General features: G+C 51.7%; 1 protein-coding gene across 7 annotated transcripts in view; it reads left to right on the top strand.

Annotated features, from left to right (window-relative positions):
* The window catches only part of SLCO2B1 (solute carrier organic anion transporter family member 2B1), a 57,410-nt gene that overhangs the window by 12,165 nt on the left and 30,492 nt on the right, over positions 1–14,753 (top strand). For 6 of the 7 annotated variants that reach the window (XR_009249682.1, XM_058687745.1, XM_058687741.1 and 3 more), the window contains 6 exons: positions 592–722; positions 1,817–1,954; positions 3,418–3,580; positions 6,359–6,598; positions 6,832–6,930; positions 9,000–9,190. Coding sequence is in view for 6 of the 7 variants with exons in the window: in XM_058687745.1 (XP_058543728.1) it covers positions 592–722; positions 1,817–1,954; positions 3,418–3,580; positions 6,359–6,598; positions 6,832–6,930; positions 9,000–9,190 (962 nt within the window). In the remaining variant the exon portion in view is untranslated. Of the gene's footprint in view, positions 1–591; positions 723–1,816; positions 1,955–3,417; positions 3,581–6,358; positions 6,599–6,831; positions 6,931–8,999; positions 9,191–14,753 lie in introns of those variants that run through there. The other variant, XM_058687746.1, reaches the window with a different exon arrangement.

Genomic DNA, 14,753 nt, shown 5'->3' with positions numbered 1-14,753 from the left:
CCATTTCTGCACCAACTAGCAATATGGTTTGACTCATGAGTTAGAGATTGGGCTGGTTAGCTCCATGATTACATGCAGGATGGTGCCCTGTGGGGGTGTTGGTAACTGTTTTGAACTGCTCCCAGGAAAAGCCTTTACCTGACCGTGGACCAAGCCTTGACCCTGCACCTGACCCCGAACCTGTGATCCCACACCGAACCAGACAGACCCACAGCCACTCAGCCTCTATGAGCACCAATGTCTCACAGCTACAGGCCCAAGGGGGTCTAAGTCTGCACATTCTTACTCCTGGAGACCTTGCTTGAAACTTATGTAGTGTGGCCAGCAATGCCTCCCTAGAAGGAAGGTTTATGCTGGGAAAGGAATGAAGTCACTGTGAGATAGGTGGTTCCTGTTAGGATCTGGCCAGCATGGGCACGTGGGGCACATACCCTCTTAGGAAGGGCCCTCCCATCACTGGGACTCAGGGAGGCTGAAGGGGCTCAGACTCTCAGATTCTCACCAACGCCTGGAATACCTTGGGTGACCTGAGTCAGGGACATCCTCTGGGATTCCATCTCTACCCTCACCTCCTGGATGTCTGTCCCACAGGTCCAGTGGGTGAGGAGCCCCAGATGTCAGACAAGGACACCAAGGCCATGATGAGCGCAGAAGACATACCTCAAGGCAAGGCCAGCCCAAACTCTCAGGACTTGCAACGAAGTGTGTTCTATAGCATCAAGGTATCTCTCAGGGCCTGCCGGGAGCAGGGGTGTCTCGACCTGGCAGAGAAGGCCGTGTAACTCCAAGCAAGCTGCTGCTTTTCTCTGAGTCTCAGTTTCCTCATCTGTAGAATGGGTGGCTGTGAGAGTCAAAGGGACAATCTACCAAAGCATTTAGCTTAGTTTTGGGCACATGTTCCCTCCTTCCTGAGAAGAAACAAGGGCTGCCCCGGAGGCAGTGGGGCACCAGTCTCCTTGCCTCCCCATGTCCCTGCAAGGAAAGAGAAGGACCCCAGAGATCCTATCTGTATGAATATCGGGGAGCTCTGGCTCCACCAAGGGCAGCCCTAGAAATGCAAGTGACCCCTGGGTGCCGGGGCCTGTGCCGAGTGACGTCTTGTTTAGTCCTCGCAGTCACCCTGAGTGGCAGGGATGTCGTCCTTGCTGTGTGCAAGAGGAAACCAAGACTCAGGAACAAAGAGACTGTTTTTAAGCTCTGGAATAAACACCCTTCTTTGAAGCAAGTTTTCCTTCTCTTGGGAATACTGCCAGTTCACCAGGAGGGAGGCCAGACTTTTAGGGTGGAGTTGGGTGGGGTGGGCAGTTTGGGGATTTGGTGTGTGCATGTGGTCTCCCAGAGGAGCTCTAAGGGGAGGACCGGGTGGAGTGAGTAGGGAAGGATCCGGGAGAACTTCCCGGAGAAAGGGGACAGGGTGGTGGAATAGGGAGGACGGTCCAGTCTAGCCCAGGTGGGCTCTGAGGGTCAGAGTGACTCCCATCATTCTTGGCCCCACAAAGACCCTACTCTCAGTCATGTGGGTCTGAGGTGGCACCCAGGACAGCTTGTGTAGTTTTTAGGCCTGTGTGAGAAGCCATGGGCTACTCCAATAACTCTCTCTCTCTTTCTCTCGCCCCTCTTGTTCTTGGCCCTCCTGCCCTTACTCTCTCTCTCTCCTGTGTGTCTATCTCCTCTGACTCTATTTCCCCATCTTTATTCCTTGCTCCTCCCTTCCCCCAACTCCGTCTCTGTCTCCCAACCACCACCCTCTCTAACTGCATCCCCACCTGTCTCCCTGCTCCCCCGCCGGCTGCCACCGCCTTGGCCCCTCCGGCAGTTCTTCGTCCTGTGCCACAGCCTGCTGCAGCTGGCACAGCTCATGATCTCCGGCTACCTCAAGAGCTCCATCTCCACAGTGGAGAAGCGCTTCGGCCTCTCCAGTCAGACCTCAGGGCTGCTGGCTGCCTTCAATGAGGTACTGGCCCTGAAGCAGTCACAGGGGTGGGCGTTGAGGGCGACTCTCACCTGGCCTCCTCATCCTCCTCTCTCACCACCCTGACATAGGCCCTTCCCCTCCTGGTGCCCACAGGCGACCCCATTACAGCTTCCTCCCCTAAGATTTTCTCCTCAGCTAGCTCCTTCCTCATGTTCCGGTAGAGAAACTGACCTCTGCCTCCCTGTAACGTCAGAGCACTGGCAGTCCTGCCCTCGGGGGCACTCTAACGGGGGGTATGGGGTATTTTAGAGCTAGTCAGAATTCCCGTGTCCACCCACTCTCCCTTTGGTTCCTTTACCTTTCCAGGGACCTGGCTGTTGCCTGTCCCAGGAAGGAATCAGAGGAAGTCACTTCAATAGTAGAGGGAGAGATTTAAATTAGATCAAAGGCAGAACTGTGGACCAGTGGGTGGTGGGGGAAGGGAGCCATACCATGGGATGAGTGTCTCCTCAGAGTTGCCCAGAGATCCACAAGTCTGGGGCCGACAGCCAAGTGACGAGGAGGGGACAGGCTACTTTGGGGGAATTTAGAGATCAGGGTCCAGCTGTGCCCCAGCCCCCCCCTCCACCAGATGTTTTCCACCTCAGAGAAGGGCCACTGTCCACAGTACCCTTTCTCCCCTCCCCACAGCAGATTTCTGTGCAGTTGTCTCCCCCTGGGGTGATGTGTCACATTCAACCCAAGGCCTGCCGACTACACGGCACCCTCAGATATCTCTCAGACCCCACCTCCAGATGTCAGAGGTGGGAAGGAAAGGTCATTAACTAGCTCTGGGACCTTAGGGAAGCCACTCCACCACTCACCCCCACCCCCACCCCCCAGAGCCTCAGTGTCCTGTCTATAAAATGGAGAGTGGCTACCCTTCTCAGACTTGGTCCACCTACCAACTCTCTTGCAGATACTGCCTCACCCCCCCAGCAGCGAGGAGCCTAGGGCTCAGGGCGAGTGTCACAGCCAAAAAGCAATGGGCAGCACATTTCAGCTGCTGGTCATAGAGCCTGCCCCATCGCTGCAAGCTCTCAAGTCCCCTCCAGTGCCTACATCCTAAGTTTTTTATTCTAAGGCTTGAAATTCCAAGAAATTCTTAGCCCTCTGGCTTTAGATTTTATTTGTTTGCCTCAATTGTGATATCCCAGAAACTTAACAACCCTTTCCTTAACTGTCCCCCCTCTTCCATGTTCTAACATGGGGTCCAACCCATTTTCCAGAATGAAATTGAACTGCTAGCCTTGTCCGCTCTGCCCTCATTTCTCTCCCCTAATGGGACAGTGGGGACCCTCCTAGGGGGACCCAGAATCTGCATAAGAGGGGCCCAGATGATTCTCATTCAGCCAGCTAGTCCTTTATTCAGATGGGAACCCCAGATTGGTGACAGAAGTGAGGGTGGTGCTGGCCTCTGGCTGCTCTGCTCCATTCGAATGGGTCCCCTCATCCCTCGGCAGGTGGGGAACACAGCCCTGATTGTGTTTGTGAGCTACTTTGGCAGCCGAGTCCACCGGCCCCGACTGATCGGCTATGGGGCTGTCCTTGTGGCCCTGGCAGGCCTGCTCATGAGTCTCCCACACTTCATCTCGGAGCCATACCGCTACGACCATGCCAGCCCCGGTAAGAACAGGAAGGGCTGGGCTGGAGACGTACGTGAGGAGCCGCGTTACCATGCACCGGGGCCCATCCCCAGGCCCGTTGGTCAGAACGGGCATTTTCCGTTCCTCTCCACTCCCTCAGTCCCAGTCCGGGTGGGTCCTTCTGGCAGTCCTGGAGAGTGGGGTTGTCTTGGGGCGGAGGGCTGAAACCCTCTGATCCTCTCTTAGTGAGGGCCTGCTTATATGTCACTGTATTTTTGAGGTGGGGTGAATTACAACACAGCCTCTGTCAGGGCCTGGCACGTAGTAAGTCCTCGGGAAAGGTTTGCGAAATAGTAATAACGGTGTCACATACCACTTATGGTGTGCCAGACACTGTTCTGAGTATTTAGGTGTATTCATGCATTTATTTAGTCCTCACAAGAAGCCAAGATGTTAATGAAAGAATGAATGAGTGAATGAACAAATTAAAAAATGAAAGAATTTTAGAGAGGAGTAGTGAAGCCCCTGTTTAGCCCAGTGAGATTTTGTTGAGGGCCCATTGGACAGATAGATGCCCGTCCCTTGGAGAACAACCTAAGAAGCCTGAGCTTTATTCCTTCTCTCTCCCATCCACCCATGTATTTACCCATTGATCCCTTCACCCATCTACCCATCGATCCATTCACCCATCTATCTACCTATCAATCCATTCACCCATCTATCTACCCTTCGATGCATTCACCCATCTAACTACCCGTCCATCTATCCACCCTCCCATCTATCCATCTATCCATCATCCATCCATCCATCCATTCATCCAGTGATCCACCCAAGAAACCCTTGGTGCTGCAGACTTTGTGTCAGGCCCTCTCAGGGGACTCAATATTGCCTGCAGGGGGCTCCCAGTCTGGGACAGGAGACGGCAAAGAAAAACCCTATAGTGTGTCCCTTGTGTGAGAAGGGAAGCACAGGGACTGAAGGAGCCCATGCCCCAGCCTAGCATCATGGAAGGCTTCCAGGGGAGGAGTGTCTCAAAGAGCATCCTTCCTCCCTCCCTCCCTCCCCTTCCTTCTCATCAGCGCACATCCTGGGGCTCCCACTCTGTAGCACCAACCCCAGGAAAGAGTCCAACTCCTTGGGAGTCAGCCAGAGAGAGCCACTAGAGCCCTGAGTGGACTGCAGTGTGGGGGAAGGAGGGCATTTCGAGTGGAAGGAACCACAAGGGCAATGGCAAGGGAAGTAGAGAAGTAGATAGTGTGCATGAAGAGCTCAGAGCTGTTATCTAGGCCTGAGTGGAAAGCGGTCAAGAGGCTGGATGGAAGTCTGAAAAAAAAAATTTCTGTGTCCAGAATTTCCACTTTCACAGAGCTTTTTCTGTACAGAGTCATACACGTTCTTCTTCATCCTCCCTGCCATACAACAACCCTCTGCCACAGGAGCCCTGTGAAACCCTGAGTAAAGCCTTCTCCTGCCTGAGCCTCAGTCTTCGATGAGAGATGAGGCTCAGTGACCTCTGAGCCCCCATCCTGCTCTGGTATTCCAGGCTATTTCATTCACTCATTCTTCACCCAACATTAATTAATTTATTTTTAATACTTATGTGCCAGGCCCCCTGATAGGCACTAGGGTTAGTAGGGGTGGCCAAAGAAGACAGGGCTCTATGACAATCATCACATTTAATGTCTCGTAGGTGCTGTGTGTGGGCACCACTCACCACTCTTAACATTTACAGCCTTATAGCAGGTATTCTCTCAGTAGCCCGTTTTACAGGTAAGGAAACCAATGTTCAGAGACAGGGATTTCCCGAAGGCCCACAGCTAGTGGGGCCATGACATGTCCAGGTAGCTTGGCCCTAGAGTCCCTGAGCCACTGAATTATTGTGCTTCTGAGTTTCTGTAGAATTTCCATTCTAGGAGACTCTTTTGACAGATGAGGAAACTGAGGCCCAGACGGGCTGAGGGCCTCTTGTCAAAGTCTCCCAGTCTTCTACCCAGGCAACCTTGGTTGAAGGTCAGGGTCCTTGACCCTGGTTCACGTGGCTTTTTCTCAGAGTCCTGGCTTCCATAAAGGGCTGGGCCTGCCACAAAGAGAAAGCCACTTCTACACCCACATTTGGGATAATAATAGCATGAGGGTCTCTTTAAGTTTGCTCACCAAATATTGGTGAGCTACAGGGAACAACTGTCTGGTACTAAATTAAGAAATTCCCCTTTACTGAACTCTGCATCTGTGTCCTGAGCTGACACTGAGCCCACCCAAAATGAAGGCCAAGGGCACTAGAGCCCTCCACAGTCCAGGCCCAGCATCTCTCCCCTGCCCAGCCCTGCCCTCAGCCCTGGCTTTGCCCCTCACCCTCTGTGAGCCAGCCATGCTGAATTTCTCAAGCCCCTGGGTTTGCATATGCCGTGACCTCTCCCTGGAACACCCTTTCCACCTTCTCTTTCTGGAAAATCTTGTTTGTTCTTCTTGGCCTTGTTCAAACTCTACTTCCTTTGACAGCCCCTCCCTACTCAAAAGCCATGGTCGCCATGGTATTTCTACATACCTCTCCTCAAAAAGGTGGCATAGGGTGGTTTTAGGACATAGACTCTAAGTTGAGCTTCCTGGGTTCCAATCTCAGCTCTGCCTTTGCCAGTTGCTGCCTGAGCATCAGTTTCCTCATCTGTACAATGGGAGTAATGAGGGCAACCATCCTCTAGGTTTGTTGGGGGAGGGAGTCAAATGATTTATACATACATCACTTAAAATGCTACCTTGCATCTGGTGCATGCTCTGTAAGCCTTAGCTTTTGCCATAATATTTTTTTATCATCTCTTAGTGGACATGCCACAGGATTTTGAGGCTTCTCTGTGCCAGTCCAAAACCTTGGTCCCAGACCCAACCCCAGCTCCCTCCAACAGCAGCTGCTCAAGCTACACGGAGACCCAACATTTGGCTGTGGTGGGGATAATGTTCACGGCACAGACCCTGCTCGGCGTGGGCGGTGTGCCCATTCAGCCCTTCGGCATCTCCTACATCGATGATTTTGCCCACAACAGCAATTCGCCCCTCTACCTTGGTGAGAACCGGGGTCTGAGGGAGGGCCAGGCTCAGAGGAAGGGGGATGAGAGGCCCAGATAGGGGCTGGGCATGAGTCCCTGACCTCTGCTCCATGTGACCAGTAAAGGTCCAGAGAAGACCTAGAGTTTCCTGGGCCTAACCAACTGCTCTTGCTTATTAGAGACTGGGCAGGCACTGATCTGCTGAGGGAAGCCAGGGCCAGAGGAGACTAACCCAGCCTTTGTGTTGCAGGGATCCTGTTTGCAGTAACCATGATGGGGCCAGGCATGGCCTATGGGCTGGGCGGTCTCATGCTGCGCCTTTATGTAGACATCGACCGGATGCCAGAAGGTGAGCCTCAGGAGCGCACAGTTGTGCCTGGGGGCACACAGATGCTAGCTAGCTTATGGATAGCTGGTCTAATAGGAGACAATGAGCCAAGGGACTCAGGTTCAAATCCCAGCAACCCCACTGACCTTGGACATGCCTCTTAACCTCTCTGAGCCTCAGCTTCTTCATCTTTGAGATACTCTCTGTCCTGTCCACCTCCCAGAGCTGCAATCAGAATCCAATGAAAGCTGAAGATAAGCTGTAAAGCGCCATCAGACAGGGGAATGGAGAAGCACGCAGGAGAGAAGTTCTGGAGCAGGACTCAGTTACCTTGGGCCTACCTCAGATGGAAACTTACTGGGTTGACCTCTAAGGACCTTTCTAATTTTGACCACTTAAGGGTCTGGGAACCTGTGCCGAGGGCACCATTTAGGGAACCTCAGTCACTACTCCAGGTAGTAGCTGGGGTGGGCCAAGGAGTAGGATGGAAGCTTGGCCTGAAGGCGCCAGGGGAGGGCAGTGGTAGGGGTCCCCGTGCTCTGGCACCCTACAGGGAATAGGAGAAGATTCCTTTTAGAACAGGTTACTGCGGCATCTCAGCTGCCTGATTGTCACATCTAAGCAGCTCTAAGCCCCAACCTATGCCTTCTACTTCCTGCTACTCAGAAGCCCCATCCCTCACCTGGAGATTTTCAGCAAGCTCTAGAAAGCTCAAAGTCACACACGTATGAATGGATGGACACTCAGATTCTGCTTCTTGTTCTCTGATTTTTGCACAAAGGTGCCTCCAGGACAGGTCTGGGCAGCTCTGAACAGGTCTCGCTAGGAATAGCCTTGCCCCACCTTCCTCTCTTCTAGAAAGCTGGGCCCAGGAGCCAAGCGTGAGCTCTGGTTATTGTCCTTAGGTTTCCCAGACACGTCCCAGTGCCGGGGAAGGGGTGTGTGTGTTTTCTGGCTCAGTTGACATCATCCTGGCAGATGTGGCACCTTCACAGGCAGATGTGGTGTTCCTGTGGACTGACCTCCCTACACTTTCTCTATGGGGGATTTCAGGGGGTGGGCGCGGCGTGTCTGCTGCAGGCGCAGCTGGGTGTGTGAGAAGCGGAGGAGTCAGGGAGATACGTGTGCTGACGCTCGCCAGGCTGGCACAGAAGCAGGGGAAATAATAGGTGGAGGAGGGATTTAGTGCAAAAACAACTTCATTCCCAGCTTTACAGATACATTTGCTGAGTGCCAGTTGTGTACTCTGGCCCCTGGCCAGGTAAGCTCAGGACCAATCACCTGGGAACCAGCCCCGCTCATGGGGTTGGTGTCATTATGCATCTGTGTCTTTATAAAGTGTTTGTGGATGCTATAGCAATTGAAGGAGGAGGTATCTGACTCAGCCTTGAGGTCAGGACTTGGATGGGGGATGTGGGCGTTCCAGCCAGGAGGCACATCTAGAATAGTCTAGTCCTGATTACACCTGGGGAACTTGTTAAAGGTAAGACTCCTGGGTCACCTTCCCACCCCACCCCGTGGTAGTTTTAAGTTGGTCTTGGGTATTTTTGACAAGCACTCTGGTGATTTTGATGAGAATCTTGTGCTGAGAAGCACAGGAGTAGCCCTGACCATAACAACAACAACAATAATAATAATAATAAATCACAACAGTAACAGTAAGATGAGGAAGATGAGCAAACTCCTATATAGCACATACTCTGTGCTGGCACTATTCTAAATGCTTTACATGAGTCAGTTTCTGTGATTCATCACCTGTGATATAGGTACTACTACTGTCTGTATTTTACAGAGGAAGGCACTGAGGCACAAAGACGTTAAGTAATTTGCCCAAGGTTGTTATGTTAGTAATGGGAATTCAGACTCAACGGTCCATTTCCAAAGTCCATAACATCGACCACTACACCCAATGCCTGGGTAGTTGAAAAAGCTAGGTCCAAGAAGGGTCAAGGTCAAATGCGATGTAACTGGCAAAGCCACCACTGAAGCCCAGGTCTCCTGACTCTTGGTCCAAGTCACCTCACGTCTCAGAAGCCAGTCCCACGATGGTGGGATCCTGATCCTAACATCACTATGGTCTTCTCTTTCAGGTGGTATCAGCCTGACCTCAAAGGACCCCCGATGGGTGGGTGCCTGGTGGCTGGGCTTCCTCATCTCCGCTGGTGCGGTGGCCCTGGCTGCCGTCCCCTACTTCTTCTTCCCCAGGGAGATGCCCAAGGAGAAGCATGAACTTCGCCTTTGGCGAAAGGTCTTGACGGTCTCAGACTCACCTGTCAGCAAAGTAAGCCCCCTTCACATCCCCACCCGAGTCCAGGCTCCAGCCTCACCTACTTGTTCTCCTTTGTAACCTTAAACTTCATCCCTCCCCGGCACTGCACTTCACAACTTGCAAATCCATTCCTGTCCAGGCTCCACAGCATCCGCCTACAGCCCCACGCAATGAGTATGTCCGGCCCCTTCCACAGCTGAGGAGATTAGGGGCCAGAGGAGGAAATGACCTTCCCAAGGCCACAAGGCCACTGAGGGCATCACTGGGATGAGAACCCCAGCCTCTCTGATCCCATGCCCTGTCTCTAAACACTACACTTTCCACCTCTTTGCTCATCACTTCATGGTTTTTGTGAGTTCTAACCGTGCTGTGCCGGAGCAATATTGAGAGCTAGGGGGAGGGGAGAATGGGTGGGAGGGTCTGAGAAGACTTGTCTGAAGGGGTGGAAATTGAGCTGGACTTTGAAGGATGGTGGGAGCCTAGAGAAGGGCGTTCTAGGTGTGGACACAGTAGGCCAAAGAGTTCAGCTGTTGAAATGAATCTGGCCTTTTTAGAAGCAGTGAGGGGACAAACACACATTGAGTGCCTCCTCTAGGCCAGATGTCAGGCCGACACTGGAGCTCAGCACATGGCTTCTACCCTTAAAATAGGAATGGCCTAGTGGGGACAGAGATTCATAGATAAGTAACAAGCCATGAGGTGCTGGAGGACATCTCGCTGAAACCCCTGCTTGGCTGTGGGGCAGGTGGTCTTTCCTCAGAAGAGACCCACTGGGCAGATCAGATGACTGGTCGGGGGGTCTCCCTGTTTTCCACAGACTCACCAACACACGAGACCCTAAAAACAATACATTGGCTCCAAAGCACAAAAGAAAATGACAAAATAGAAACGTTTCATAAAAGTTCAATATACAAGTAATGTCAGCTTGATCAGGTTTTCTTTAATACTCACACACATTTCATGACATTCTGAAAATCTGTACATTTGATTTTCTTGTTTCCCAAGTTCTCACACACACAACGTTTCTGTGACCAAATGTGTGGAGTTCTTCATGCCGATCAATTCTCGACAATACCCACAAGGTGTCTCACTCAACCCTGACACTGTCTACCTGGAGGTAGCATCTGATCCCACAGGTTAGGGCTCAGACTCACAGTTGAAGTCCCACTTCATTTGCAGACAATAGGCTCACCCCCTGGTTACCTACAACTTCTGTCCTACTTGGCTGCAAATCAGGTTCCCACAGCCCCCTTCTTGGATTCCATGATTTTCTAGACTAACAGCTCACAGAACTCAGGAAAGGACTTACATTTACCAGCTAATTATGTAACAAGGGATATGATAAAGGGCATTGCTGAACAGCCAGATGAGATTACATAGGACAGGGTCTGGGAGGGTCCCCAATGCAGGAGCTTCTGTCCCTAGTGGAGCTGGGGTGTGTCACACTCCTGGCACGTGGATGTGTCCACCAACCTCAAACCCCATACTATTAGGATTTTTGGGGGGCTTTCTCCATATAGACATGATTGTCCTTAACTCCATTACCAGCCCCTCTCCCCTCCCTGAAGAATTGGGGGTGGGGGTGGGGGGGCCTGAAAGTTCTAAGCTTATAATCATGGTTTGGTCTTTCTGGTGACCACTTCCCATCCAGGAGCCCACTGAGAGTCATCTCATTAGAACAAAAGATGTTCCTCTCATCCAGGAAATTCCAAGGGATTTAGTAGCTTGGTGATAGATGCTCCGGGCCCTTAGGAAATTATACAGATCTTAGGGCTCCATGTCAGGAACTGGGGTCAAAGACTAAGTATTAGAAGATTCTCCTAAGCACTCTTATTTACAAGAGTTTTAGGAGCTCTGTGTCAGGAATATATATATATATATATATATATATATATACACACACACACACACATATATATTTGCTTATTTATTTATGTTTATATATTTCTTATTAGTAATTGTGGAGAAATCACAATCATAAATTATTTGTTGCTAAGTAGTTCTAATTTCAAAGAGATGATTTGTAAAAAAGACTGTTGAATATTTTGCAACAAGAATAATTCTGTTTCATGAGGCAGGTCGGTGCATTTGAATATGCTTGCTGTGATGTGAGCAAGAAAGTTTGGCCTTGGAGAGAGGGCTGAAAATGTCTTCACCTAGAAAGGCTAGAATTTGGGGCGCCTGGGTGGCGCAGTCGGTTGAGCCTCCGACTTCAGCCAGGTCACGATCTCGCGGTCCGTGAGTTCGAGCCCCGCGTCAGGCTCTGGGCTGATGGCTCGGAGCCTGGAGCCTGTTTCCGATTCTGTGTCTCCCTCTCTCTCTGCCCCTCCCCCGTTCATGCTCTGTCTCTCTCTGTCCCAAAAATAAATAAAAAACGTGGAAAAAAAATTTTTTTAAAAAAAAAGAAAGGCTAGAATTTGAGCCCAAGTCTGTCTGACCCCAAACTTGGCTGTTCTATGACCCTCATGACCCATCTCCCTCTGCCCCCACCAGCACCGCCCCCACCACCACCACTGGAGCAGAGGGTATATACATGGGACACCAACGAGAATTGATATTAGAACAGCCAACAGGGGCCAGAACAGGAAAGGCCTTGCCTGCCAGCTTCAAGAGCAGCCGGCAGCCCTGAAAGGAGGGTAAACAGGGGTCCCGTGGCTCTATCACTAGGTTCTAAGCTGAGAAAGGGACAGAGGAAATGTGTGGGCATGGCTGGAGGTGGGGAGACTGATGCAGCAGCCATGGCTGTGGTCCAGGTGGGAACTGGTGCATTGGCAGTGAGGCAGGCCAAAGGGAGGAGTCCAGGAGCCTCCCAGGAGGAAGACTGCTTGGGCCCCGATGCTGCTTTGCTATGGGGCATCCAAGATGGTGCAGGGCTGGGCTGATGCTGGGCTTGGAGGCAGGGGAAGGCAGGCCCTGCAGAGGGACCAGTTTCACGGGAAGAAGACAGCTTGAAATCACACATGGCACTTACTGGTTCTGCCTAGCTCAGGCCAGAATTTGAATGAGGTAAGGATTCCTAGAACTTGGAGATGAGTTCTTAGAAGTAGGGGTAGTCATAGAGAAAGAGAAGAACCTGGGTTTTTGGTTATAGGCAGTCTCCAAGTTGGGCCTTAAATCTGAGCAGAGAACAACCACTTGAGCCATGGGGTGGCATCTGTGGGAGAAGCAAGGGTGAGGCATGTGTCAGTTGTGTGACCTTGAGCCAGTCATTTCCCCATTCTGTCCTGTCATGGAAGACACTGAGGTTGGATTCCCGGAGCAATATACTGTGTGCCTCGAAGTCTAAGAAGGCCCAGTTTTTGGAGTTGAAGCTGCTGTGATGCAGAGATTTGGGTTTTAAGAGCTGCATCTCTGTGATGCTTTGAAACCCTGGCTCCCCGGCTGTGAACCTGTCTGGCTGTCTGGATTCATTCTGTCAGCACATTGGGGATGGGGAGTGAGGAAGGAAGGGGGTGAGAGGTTCTTAAAAAAGAACCGAAGGCTGAGAACATGATGATCTGCTTCCAGCAGCTCTCAGGCAATAAATATTGATGTGGGAGGAATTGTTCCCCCGCCTCCTTGAAGCTGCCTTGGCCAGCTCTGCTCGCAGTTACTCAGACTGGCCCAGCCCACTCAGGCCACTGAAGAGGAGGTAGATGGACGAAGAGGAAGGGCCCAATTAGGCAGAACTGGCAGCCAGAAAGTCCAGGCCCACAGACATGGGAAGTGTAGCTTCTGTAGAGAGCGGGAACAGGCAGGGGGGAAAGTGAAGGGAGGCTATTTCTCACATCCCTTCAAACATCTTCTCCCAGGCTCAGGGGTCCCCTAAATACCCTCCTATAGCAAATGCAGTTTTTAAAGGGGGTGTGATGGTATGTAATATAAGGGTTGTGTGAGCCGGCGAAGGTCTCTGACCTCAGTCTCCTTATCTCTAAAACGGGCAGATTGGACAAGGGTTTACCAGATTCGAGGACGTCTTCTCTAAATGGCTCCCTATCTCCGGAGCAGTACGTGAGCCCTTTCCCTGTGGGAGAAAAGGGTGCCGTCCCCAGCCTCTGCCCCAAGAAGCTCTCAGGTAATGAAGGAAGGCCAGACTCAGACAGGGGGATGACTGACTGACAGCTCAGGTTTCTCCAGGGCCGGTGCTTAGAGTTCTCTGCCTACAGGGAGGGGAGCATGAACAGTCCCCACAGAGAAGACTATACGATGGTAGATGGGGGAGGCTACACGGACATGAAGGGGCAAAAGCTCTGCTTGCCTGCCTTTGATTCTGCCCATGTGTCTGTGGCCTCCTGGTGGCTACCAGACATCCTTCTCAAAGTGAACCAGGGCAGGTCTTACCTTTCTGCAAGCCACAGTCACCCTGTCTATAACCAGACAGTCTCTAAGTCAAGCCCCAGGACTCCTGGCAGATGGCTCTCTAGAGCCTGTGGAGTAGAAATGGCCTCTCAGGGGCTCCCCAGCAGGTCATCTGGTCCCATTAGGACCCCATTCAATCAGCAACACTCCTTTGCCCTCCACACCCTCAGGTCCCTCTTAGTGCCTACCCTTGGGTCTAGGCAAGGGGCTGACAAAGGTCTCATCCTTCGAGATCCCCTGTCCCTGCCCAGCCTCTGAGCACCGCTGGCTTCTGTCACCTTCTCTCGGTTCCAATTTCCCAGGAGTCTCCATGTCTGTCATTCTAGGCTGTCTCTCAGAGTCTGGGATTCTAATATTATAAAGTTCTAAATTTTGTATTTCTAGTAAAGATTCTCAAGTACTTGTGTTCTATTATTCTAAGATTCTATGCCTCATATGGTCTGTGACTCCAAAAATTCATATTTCTACATGGTTACAATTTGGGCCTATGAGTCTAGGAGTCTGTGAAATCTGTTTGCTCCCAATTGTTAACCTGATGTGCTTCTTTGGGAGAATGGTCAAGGATGGGGACAGGAGTGGGCAGTAGCAATGGCCCTTAAAGCCTAGGACTTACGGCCAGCTAGGAGGCTTCTGTTCCCTTTGGACTTTGTGCTCCTTTTACAGCCCCTGTGAGGTCCAAGGTGACTTGTGTCTCTCTTATGCCTGGTACCTCTCCCTTGCAGTAACTGCCAGCAGCCTAGGCTGGCTCATGTCCCTAGCAACCCAGGCCTTGTGACTACCCCCCACCCCCACCCCTCCTCAACTCTCTAAGGTAGAAGGTCTTGTGTGATCATCCAGTTCAACCCCCACTCTATCTTACAGATGGAGGGATTCAGGCCCAGAGAGGGTCAAGGTTGTTCCCAGAGCTGGACCAGTACCACCCCACCTTGCACCAGTCTATATAAGGCCAGGTCTTGGCCCAAAGGGCTATAGTGAGTCCTCCCCGCTTCATGGCCTGGTGTAGATCAGAGCTTCCTCAAACACTGAGGCTGGAAGGCACTTTGGGGTGACCTGCTTGAGTGGTTTCAACAGAACCCCAAAGGTGCCACCGTACGGAGAACCCCAAGGGTGCCACCATATGGAGATTGAAGAGAGGTGTCCCCAGTAGAACTAAGGGCCTTCCACCTCCCTGAACACACACGTGCACACGCACGTGCGCACACACACACACACACACACTTCAATCAGACAGATTCTA

The sequence above is a fragment of the Neofelis nebulosa genome, chromosome 10 (assembly GCF_028018385.1).
Source record: "Neofelis nebulosa isolate mNeoNeb1 chromosome 10, mNeoNeb1.pri, whole genome shotgun sequence".
In the NCBI taxonomy this organism is placed as follows: domain Eukaryota; kingdom Metazoa; phylum Chordata; class Mammalia; order Carnivora; family Felidae; genus Neofelis; species Neofelis nebulosa.
This window is presented reverse-complemented; position numbering and strand designations above follow the sequence as displayed.